This window comes from Anolis sagrei, chromosome 6 (assembly GCF_037176765.1).
Source record: "Anolis sagrei isolate rAnoSag1 chromosome 6, rAnoSag1.mat, whole genome shotgun sequence".
NCBI classification, from domain to species: Eukaryota; Metazoa; Chordata; class Lepidosauria; order Squamata; family Dactyloidae; genus Anolis; species Anolis sagrei.
Genome location: NC_090026.1, coordinates 73395339 through 73406810, shown reverse-complemented (window position 1 = coordinate 73406810; position 11472 = coordinate 73395339). Strand labels below are relative to the sequence as shown.

Sequence of the window (11472 nt, the reverse complement as noted above, 5' to 3'; positions counted from 1 at the left end):
AAATGAGATTTTTATAAAAAGGCCAAGAGGCAGGAGAAAATGTGATTACCTATGCTTATTTCTTTGAAATATCAAACCATTAAATATATATATAAGTGCCTTGTACTCGCTGGTCGATTGTTTATGCATTCCAGTCATGTTTAGATAGAAGCTCCCCCCGAGTTTTAAGAATGGGTTTCTATTAGCTCTGTTGCCTGTCATTTTTTTTTACAGACTGGAGATGGAACCTGGGATGTTTTTCTGTCATGATGCTAGTGAGGTTCCTCCTCCCCTTTCTGAGACATTATACATTACACAAAGTTAACTTAAATGGATGAGCACAATCGAGGATTACGGTAGCTGTCAGTGATGGTTGTGGAAGTTCAAGCAAATAAACTTGATAACACTTCAATGGGGGAAAAGCAGGAAGAAAACTCACCCAACTCAAATGCTCACCTTTTTTATCTAAAACAACTGATAGAGCAACATGTAAAGGAGTATCGCCTTCCACAAAAGATAGACACCGAGGATCTGCACCGGCACTCAGCAGCAAATATGCCAACTCAAACTCATCGTTCTTTAAGCATTGCTCAATTGGCTTTTCATGGAAAGTTCCAGTACCTTCAGGTGATGCTTTGGGGGAAAAGAACATAAATAACTACCACCACAGCCACAAGGAGGATAGGAGAAGTAGAATTAATGACAGCTGCATTCAACAATTATTGTATATACTCAAATACAAGCCGGGTTTGGCTTATACTCGAGTCAAAGTTATTTAGTATTTTACTCTGTTGTTATTATTATCAAATTTATTATTTTAATTATTATTATTACTATTATTATTACATTTACATTATTTTACTGGTTTTATTATTTTTATTACATTTATTATTGGTCTCTATTTATTATTGGTATTAATACATTTATTACAGCCAACCTAGTCTTTCTGACCTAGCAACATCAAAATAGCTCACAGCTTCAAATATCAATTTTGCTTGATTATTTTGTTTCCTGGTCATGCTGGTCAGAAGATTTGAGGAGCTGAATCCCAAACAAGAAACTTTTTCAAGGTCTTATTATTGCATAAAACAATAAAAGAGGGAGCAGGCTTGTTGACTTTAAGATCAATCTGCTCTGGAAGGGCTACCTCCCACAGAGGACACATCAAGGGAACTAGAGGCCCTCTGGCCATCTAGTGGCCAACTTCTAAAACATTTTGTGCCATTAGAAATGGAAGACCTGGACTCTACCTGCAGCAAGACCAACCACCTGCTCCCTCGATCCTTGCCCCTCCCAGTTGGTTAAGGAGTGCTGGGAGGGACTACGAGATCCCTTAAGGAGCATCATCAACAGTTCCTTGGAGCAAGGAATTTTTCCAGATTGCCTTAAAGAAGCAGTGGTCCACCCTTTCTTGAAAAAACCAAGCCTAGACGCCGCCATACATAGTAACTATCGCCCAGTTTCAAACCTTCCATTTTTGGGCAAGGTGATTGAACAAACAGTGGCGGGACAGCTACAGCAATTCTTAGATGAGACTGCGGGTTTGGACCCCTTTCAATCAGGCTTTCGTTCAGGTCTTGGTAGCTATTACTGACGAAATTCGTCGTCAGTTAGACCAAGGCGGATCAGCGCTATTGGTACTCTTGGATCTCACAGCTGCATTCGACACCGTGGACCATGGCTTGCTGATTCATCGATTGGCTATGTCTGGTGTACGAGGTTTAGCCCTGAAATGGTACAATTCGTTCCTCTGGGACCGGAGACAGAGGATGGAGTGGTTAGGCCAAAGCTCTGAGAGCTCCTGCCTTTGCTGTGGAGTTCCCCAGGGGGCTATCCTCTCGCCCCTGTTATTTAATATCTATGTCCAGCCACTTGCTGGACTGGTGCGGAGCTTTGGCATAGAGTGCTACCAGTATGAGATGATACCCAGCTATTCTTGCATCTCGAACCTGGGACAACCGTGATTCCTGAGAACTTTAGGCTGTGTTTGGAAGCAGTGATGAGTTGGCTGCGAGTGAACAGACTAAAAGTGAATCCCACTAAAACTGAGATACTGTGGTCCGGCCAGCCGCCAGAATTAATCCAGTCTCTGCCTGATTTCGATGGGGAAGCTCTGGTTCCGTCTGCCACTGTTAAAAGCCTTGGGGTTGTGTTGGACTCACCGCTGATGATGGAGGCCCAGATCACTGCCATAAGTACGAAGCCTTTTTTCATCTTCGCCAGGCAAGGAAATTGGCATCCTATCTTTCGGTAGAAGCATTGGTAACAGTAATCCACGCAACAGTCACCACAAGGTTGGACTATTGCAATGCCTTATATGCCGGCATTCCCAAGTCAACAACCCAGAAGATTTGGATGGTCCAAAATGAGGCGGCCAGGCTGCTAGCAGGATCATCTCTAAGATCCCATATTACACCGATTATGCAACAACTACATTGACTACCAATAGAACATTGGATCTCTTACAAGATACTGATCCTGACATTTAGAGCTCAAAATGGCCAAGGACCTTTATATCTTAGGGACCGCCTCATTCCTTTTCTCCATCAGTGGTCACCTCGATCCACCCAGGAAAATCTCCTATACATACCGGGCCCTAAGGAGGTACACCTGGAAGCTACAAGGCGTAGAGCTTTTTCGACCTATGCTCCAATTCTGTGGAACTCATTGCCTCCATACATTAGAGCAATGTCGGAGTTGCGACCTTTTATAAAGGCACTCAAGACTTGGCTGTTTGGTTGTGCATTTAAGTAATCAGATCTAATTTGCCCAATAGTCACTGTTGAATGTTTTTATATTGTGTAAATGCTATTTTAGATTGTAAGTCGCTCGGAGCACCTTGGTGAAGAGTGACTAATTAAGAAATAAAGTGAAGTGAAGTGTTTTCTGCTGCCCTGGAGGCTAAGACTTGGAGCAATGGGTTCTAATTATAGGAAAGGAGATTCCACCTGAACATTAGGAAGAACTTCCTGACCATGAGAGCTGTTCAACAGAGGAACTTTCTGCCTCTTAGAGGACGCTGCTTCCTTGGAAGCTTTTAAACAAAGGCTGGATGACCATCTGTGAGGGGTGCTTTGGTTGTAATTTTCCTGCATGGCAGTGGGTTGGACTGAATGGGCCATCTCTTCCAACTCTATGATTCTATGAATATATCAGTACCATATCTAGTCAGTATCATAGAAATGGCATGTTAATGACATTTGTGATGCATAGGTTTTGCAGAACATGTCAATACAAAAAAATATTTACCTCCCCTCTGTATCAAGCATCTTATAAGTGCCACTCGTCGCTTATCTGATCTTTCCACCTGTTCCAAGACAATCCCAATATCAAAGTCTGAAAGACTGCAGCTCTTAAGAAGGCCCTCTCCTGATGCCATCTCGCCTGTGGCCTTTCGGGTCAGCAGCAACAGAACTTCATGCCACTTTTGTTTCTCCAGCAACAGCTTTATCAAGTGGCTGGCACAGGCAGAAGGAATATCAAAGATGATTTCTTCAGGAATTTCTGTATAGGAAAAGAAAAGGCTATTATATCTTTCAAAGGAAACCTGAAACTGAGAGATTCTCATTAGATCAATGGTTCCCAATCTTTTATTGACCAAGGACCATTTGACCAGGGATCACTCTCTAACCTTAGTACCAAAAGGATTACGATTCAGTTTTTGGTCAACTTTAGATTCGGTTTGGTTATTTGGGGTGCTGATTCAGAAAACTACATTGGATAGACCACATCAGCTCTAGTTTTGGATACAGAATATCTGCCATCCAGTAGTCGCCATCTGCTCCCCCACAGAAAACCATATTTAACAAACCTTGGCACTATAAGAGGGTTTTGCAAGACCAGTCGCTCTCATTGCAACAGTGTAGTAAACAGTGAAGCCACAGACCATATTTTAGTTCTTACACACCACTGATGGTCCATGGTCCACAGGTTGGGAACCACTGTGTTAGGTGCTTATATCACAAACCAAAATCCTGTCTTACTTTCACCCTTATTAAGTAAATACTAGCTTGGAGCACAGGGTTGGAGCCATACTCGGTCCTCCTTAATGTACATTCCTGGCAAAATGCAAATGAATAATTTCATTCCTGTTGATTACAGTGGGTAAACTCCTACTTTGGTTGGATCTACACAGTTATATAATGCAGTTTAACATTGAACAAGGTTATATGGTAGTATAGACTCATATAATGCAGTTCAAATGCAGGTTATCACCTATAAAGCCCTAAATGGTTCAGGACCTACTTATCTTCGTGATCGCCTCCTCCCCTATGGACCAGTGCATACCTTGAGATCATCTGGGGAGGCGCTGCTCTCTCCCCTCCCACCACCTCAAGCACGGTTAGTGGGGATGAGGGAGAGAGCTTTCTCGGTAGTGGCCCCCCAGCTCTGGAACTCCCTCCCTAGGGAGATCAGACAGGCTCCCACCTTGTCCTTCTTTTGGAGTCAACTAAAAACCTGGATGTTCCGGTGTGCTTTCGATTAAGCAGCTCACCTGAAATTTTACTGTCCCCGTTGAGCTCTGCACTTTACTTGACCCTCAAATGGCCTACCTCAACATGTTTTATGACAGTATTTCCCACCCAGTCCATTAGCCTGTTGTGCTTTTCTCACACTCCAGTAAAAGGTATTGCACCCTTTGAATTGTATCTCAGTTATGCTCTCTTTCCCAGCCATACTGGGTTTTATGTGGTTTATAATTGTGTTGCTTGCCTTTATATGATGTTTTTAATTGTAGTGTTTTATTTCTGTGTTTTAATTGTAATTTTTGGGCTTGTCCCTTGTAAGCCATCCTGAGTCCCCTAAGAGAGATGGTTGGCGGGGTATAAAAATAAAGTTATTATTATTATTATTAAACTGCATTCTGAAACTGCATTACATGGAAGTGTATTTTATTTATTTATCATGTCAGAAGCAAATTCAGAATACAGTTATAATGTATTTTTTTAAAAAAACCTACAAACAAATGGCAGTATAGATCCAGCTTAAGCCAGGATTCCAACTACAGCTTTCCTATTTCTCTCCATTTTTATTGCAGATTTTTAAGTATTTATTTATAAAAACATTTAGAAACCGCATTTGAGCACCTCTTACATAAGTGCCCTCAAGGTGGTTTGTAACAATAACACAAAACATAAGAAAGCACAAACAAAAGATAGCACAATTAACAGACAAATAAAACCCACTGGAAACCTGGCAGAATATATATTGTCTTCACTGCCCACATAAGAAAAAAAACACTAGAAGGTATTAACTATGGTGAGCATTACAATTGTTGAAAGCAGAGGTGATTACATGCAAAACCCAAGACATAGTTGTGCTGTTATGGATCTGAGTTAGGAGTCCCTGCATAATTTCTACTTAAGAAAGGCAAAATCTAACTTGAGAAAAGAAACAAGACTTGCAAATGTGAGAGTAAAACATGTCAGTTTTCATCCTGGTGGATATCTGCTTCAACCTTTATATTTCACCAGAGAATTTACCTATCTGCTTTTACAATGATAATAACTATTATTATTGTTATTGTTATTTTCATTTAAAAGTCTGAGTCAAGTTCACATCAGTCACAAAAAAATATTACTATTATTATTATTATTTATTGTGTGATTAATGAGAAGCCGACCCAGGCCTCCAAATAGAACTTCTTCTTTTTTTTTACCTTTTTACCTATGCATTAACATTCCTAGTATGTTATTTCCTGACATTAAGGTTTTTAATTTTAATTTTAAGTCCCTGTATGTCTCTCTCTCTCTCTCAAGGATTGCAGCACATCCTAGAGGCCATACACATAAATGCAGCCTGGATTTGGAACAGAACATGCAATCATCCTGTCTTTAAAGCTTTAATGCAGTTTCTCAAGTCGCTCCTGACACAAAAGTATTTAATGCTATAGCTGTAAACTTGTGTGTAAAACATTACATGTGACAAAGTATTTAGCTCACCCAAAAAATGTTACATATGAGTTCTCTTTTTCAATTAAAAAAAAGGAAATTATTATTATTATTATTATTAATATAAATTTCCTCCTCAAATACTGCTTTTTTCAGTCCTTCTCTGCTATAGCTGTGGCTTTCATCAAGCATCCCAATTAAGATTATGCTGTCATTATATAAAGCCATTCCTTTTTTATTTACTTTCAAAAAGGAAGGTGAACATCACACAATTCAAGATTTTTAAAACTGCATGCTATGGACTGTCCAAATACAGACAAAAAGGTATAAATCTCACATTATTGCTTAGCCTCAACGTTCTGTCACTGAAGTATACATCCCGTCCCCGTCCCCCCCATGGGAAAGCTTGATTCCACAACCCCCGCTATAATGAGTCCTCCTCCGCAAATAACCTGCTTCTCTTTTTTTTATCTTGCCCGAGTTTTTAATTCGTTTTCAATTCGTTTTTCTTTTAATCATTGCATGTAGCCCACCCATTGTCACTGTGTTTGTGCTTATTGTAATTTTATATTATGTATTCACATGTTTTATGTAATTATGATGTTGTTTATTGTTCGCATTTTCGGTTTGCATTTTCGGTTTTACTCTGTTGTAATTTGTTGTTTGGGCTTGGCCTCATGTAAGCAGCTCTGAGTCCCCATTGGGGAGATGGTGGCGGGGTATAAATAAAGATGATGATGATGGCTATTATTATTATCATTATCATTATAAAGCAGCAAGTGACAATTTTATCTGCCAGTCTATGATTATACTTATCATGCTTATTTATACCCCACTTTCTCTCTCTATCTGCAAAAGAGACTCATGGAAGTTTGCAGTAAAACCAAACGAAATACAATTTAAAACCTAAAAATATAGGAACATAAAATAGAAATACATATTAATAATATTCAAAAGTAAATACCATGGTTAAAATGCTTTATAACGATCTATGAAAAAGGGGGGTGGGAGTCAAGGTGCCTCCCAAAGCTATTTCTATAACCCTCAATCTTTCTAGACTCCTAGGCTCACTTCTTCTCCCTGATCACAGAAAGGGTGAGCTGCCTCTCCTGGAAACCACTTTTTAAATAGGTTACAGTTACTATCCCTCTCCCAGTGTTTGGTGTATACACATATTTTGAAATCCAGATATGTGTCTGCTTAGGGATTTTGAGATACTTTGAAGTTGCAGTCCATGCCTAAGTAAGAAGTGAAGGTACCATCACCAGGGGCTTTGAGGGAAGGGGCAGTGGTTGTTTCCCTTGCTGCCTCTGGCTCAGCTTCTAGGGACTCACTCAGATTCTGGGGACCACTTGGTGCTGCCGGACTCTATCTCGACTGGCCTCCACTTCAGCATCCTTGGGTCAGCACAGAGATACCAACATTTGTTTCTTCCAGTCATAGCCCTCTCTTGAGTGAACACTGCTGTTAAAACTACGATTTAATGTGTTTTATTGCATTTATATGTTTTGTTTTATAATTTGATAGGTTGTATTTATTATTTGTTGTTGCACTTACCGCATTTAAATAATAATAATAATAATAATAATAATAATAATAATCAAATATAAAAACACAAAGGAATTACACTGAGCAGGGCCAAATTCAAAGATAAAAAATTTAAAACACTGGGAGATAGGGCAATGTAAATTGTCGAGGAGGGGGATCCAGGGATGAGGAAGGATTTAATTGCTCGAACCATAAAATAAAGTGCTTCTGAGGTCATTTTATGCAAAGTTTGGTCAGGGAGTGCCTTACATTCAATCATTGAAGGCACATACATTGGAATAACTAGGTTTTCAGGTTCCTCCTGAAGATTGCCAGTGTGGGGTCTTGCCTAATATCTCTGGGGAGTGAATTCCAGAGCCGGGGGGCCACCACAGAGAAGGCCCTCTCTCTTGTTCCCACAAGTCGCACCTGCAATGCAGGCAGGAGCAAGATAATGGCCTCTCCGGAAGACCGAAGACGTGTGGGTTCGTAGACGGAAATGCTTTATATGTTTTAATTGTTTTATAATTTGATGTTATATTTATTATTTGTTGTATGATACGGCATTGAATGTTGCCATAATCTGTAAGCCGCTCTGAGTCCCTTTCGGGGTTGAGAAGAGCAGGGTATATACTTTTTTTTTAAAAAAAAAAAACAACTTTCAAAGAGTTTCAGAACAAAACACAACCTCCTATATCCATCTGGATTTGACTTTGTGTGCCTTCAGGTCTTTCCCAATTTATGGTGACCCAAAGGCTCTTTTCACAGGGATTTTCTGGAGCAGAGACTACGTGACTCTCTCTTTGTCACCTATGGATTTCTACAGCTGAGTGAGGAATCAATTCTTGGTTTCCAAAGTCATAGGGCAGTGCTTAATCCATGTTAGGTTGTTTTTATTGCACCCTCTCCAATAGTTTAGGATAAAGTTTTTAAAATGTTTTCCACTTGCATCCTTTTTCACCCAAGACTTGGTATATAGGTATATAAAATAGATATAAAAATCAAATATTACTGAAAATAAATCAGCATTTGCAAGGCTTGTCAAACAGTCTTATTTCCTTTTTTTGAAGTACAGCTGAAGCATTTTCTGTAGAATCCAAAATAAATGGGTAAATGGATTCAGAAACCTTTTACTTCTGTCAATTTTTGTGTGACCCCAACATTGAGTTAAGGGAACCCCATTTGGAATTGAGACCCATAGTTTAAGAACAATCACTTAGAAAACACACTTGTTTGGGAAGTCAGCAGAGCTCCTCTTGTCACAAGCTGATTGCAAAATGAAAATCAGTAATATTTCCAAGATTTGTTAAAACTTTCTAGAAATCACCAGAAGATTTATATATTAGGCAAGAACTACGGTGTCCTATCAACTGTTCCCTTTTGATTACCTGATAATCCTATACCAATCTTGGAACTCCTATACTCTATTACACTGAAAAAATTGACTTCTTGTAAATCAAAAAACCCACCTTTCTTTCACTGCGAAGAATAAAAAATCTGAGAGTGAACAAAGCAATACTATGTTCAGTATCTAAGGATTACAGAAGGCATGCTATATTTTGGAGAGATTAGTAGTTGAGGTAAACAACATAATATTTAGCCTGTCAACAAGAACATTAAATGAGGACTGAGCAAGTTGCTCATTCAAGAAAGACTAAATATTATAAATATTCCACCATTGAATAGTAGCAAGTGAGAAGAAGACGTAAGCACTGACCAGGACGTAAGAACTGACCAGGACTTTGATTTTAACTGGCATGTTTTTAACAATTGGTTATTTAATGTCTTGTTTTTAATAAATTTGTTGAATGTATTTATGATTGTGATGGCACCAAATGGTGCTTGCTGTAAGGCCGCCCTGAGTCCCCCCTCGGGAGTGAGAAGGGCAGGGTACAAATGTATGAAATAAATACATTAATTAATTAAAATAAAAGGTGTATTGATAAATAGGAGATTCTGTTTAAAAAACTAATTCAGAACAAAATCCTCTGGAAGGATATTTGTCAAAATGCTCATGTCATTGTCACTAACTTTCATGTAAACATTCATATATGTTATATTTTTAGCAAGATGTCAATGCAGTGTGGTCATCTCAGCATTGTACTATGACTTTAGAGACCAGGGTTGAAATATCTGCTCAACCAAGAAAACCCTCTGAGATATCCTGGGCAAGTAACACATTCTATGGTCCATTCCACACTGTTATATAAAATCCAGATTATCCGCTTTGAACTGGATTGTCTGGCAGTGCAGATTCATATAATCCAGTTCAAAACAGATAATCTGAATTATCCTCTTTGATCATTTGGATTATATGTAGATCCAGCCTCAGCCTCATAGGAAAGAGTCAGGTGAAAATGGGAGCTTTACTTCCACCATGAATTTTAGACTAATTGATACTATTTTTATAGCAAAATATTACTCCAAGTAAAATAAGTTGAACAGATGGGTTCCTTCAACCAAACAATAGGGGCCCTTTCACGCAGCCCTATATCCCAAAATATCAAGGCAGAAAATTCTACTCTATCTATCTATCTATCACTATTGTTATTTGTTTTATCTGGTGTTTTAATTGGTTAAAGTGTTTTACATGTGTGTTTTAATTGTAATCTTGGGCGTGTCCCTTGTAAGCCATCCCGAGTTCCCTAGGGGAGATGGTTGGCAGGGTATAAAAATAAAGATGATGATGATGATGACGATTATTATTATTATTATCTGAGTGTGGGATTTTTTGCCTTGATATCCTGGGATATAGGGCTGTGTGGAAGGACCCTACATTCTTTTGAAATATTCCTATGTAAAAGATTCCTTGATGTGCTAGTTTTCTACATGTAGGATTCACACCGACACTAACATGGGGTTATTTTAATTCATATGAATATAAAAAATGCTACATAGATTTTTTTAATGGATTTTAAAAGCCTAGAACTATGGCATTTATTTACATCGGGTACACATTCCTCAGTGTAGTATTTGTGACAATACTTTCTCCTTGAACAGAGTTGACGTTCTTTTCCCAAATTATTCTTTTACATAAGAACTCATTGAAATATGTTACTGGCACCAATAAAACACCAAGGGAAAGGTCATACTGTACCTCTTACTGCAGACAGCAGCTCCAAAAGCCTCCGAACTTTTTCATGCTTCAGACTGATGTGATGCACGTTGTTTTTCACACAAAACTGTGCAAACTGCTCAAAAGCATCCTGAAGCAAGGCAACAGAATCTGTAGTGGCTTTGCTTTCTGTCTCTCCTGCATTGAACAAGATTGAAAAGTACGGTTGCAATTTTTTCCTCTCTTTTAAGAATGCAAGAGGTCATGCGTTCAGAATGATTTGGTAATCAATATAGGCAACCTTTGAGGAATAGTAGAAATTTGTTCCAGGTTTTGGAATCCTACTTCTTAAGATCTGTGTAGAGCAATCTATGTAGGTTGCCCTGCGGTTCTGCCTTGTAAAAAAAAAAAAGGTCACGGGGCAATCCATAATATTCAGGCAAAGTGCTTCAATTGGAACTAAGATTGGGAAGGTACTAGATCTCTGTGTAAACAGTAAACAAAGCACCAACCCAGTAAATTTTGAGGAAGGCAAAGACACATGCAAACATGCATTATCCTTTGTAGATATCTTATAATTTTGGTGTTTCCCCTGGAAAAATGACAGAGGATCAGAGTTTGCTTGAGGGATCCTAGCTTTGACGTGTCGTCTATTATCAATATAAATCATGCAAATAAACATCGGAGCCCTCGGTGGCACAGTGGGTTAAACCCCTGTGCCAGCAGGACTGAAGACCGATAGGTCGCAGGTTCGAATCCGGGAAGAGCACGGATGAACTCCCTCTATCAGCTCCAGCTCCTCATGCAGGGACATGAGAGAAGCCTCCCACAAGGATGGTAAAAATATCAAAATATCCGGGCGTCCCCTGGGCAACATTCTTGCAGACGGTCAATTCTCTCACACCAGAAGCGACTTGCAGTTTCTCAAGTCGCTCCTGACACGACAAAAAATGCAAAGAAACCATGCCCATGCTCAAACACACATACACACAAACCTGTGTAACAATCTTGAATTTTTAA

At 39.1% G+C, this 11472-nt stretch overlaps 1 protein-coding gene across 2 annotated transcripts in view; it reads right to left on the bottom strand.

Moving 5' to 3' along the window:
• TRANK1 (tetratricopeptide repeat and ankyrin repeat containing 1) overlaps nt 1-11472 on the bottom strand; it is a 75900-nt gene that overhangs the window by 31548 nt on the left and 32880 nt on the right. For both annotated transcript variants that reach the window (XM_067470197.1, XM_060781673.2), the window contains exons 10-12: nt 10495-10650; nt 3229-3483; nt 436-612 (exon numbers count right to left, since the gene is read on the bottom strand). In XM_067470197.1, coding sequence (XP_067326298.1) covers nt 436-612; nt 3229-3483; nt 10495-10650 — 588 coding nt within the window. The remainder of the gene's footprint in view (nt 1-435; nt 613-3228; nt 3484-10494; nt 10651-11472) is intronic.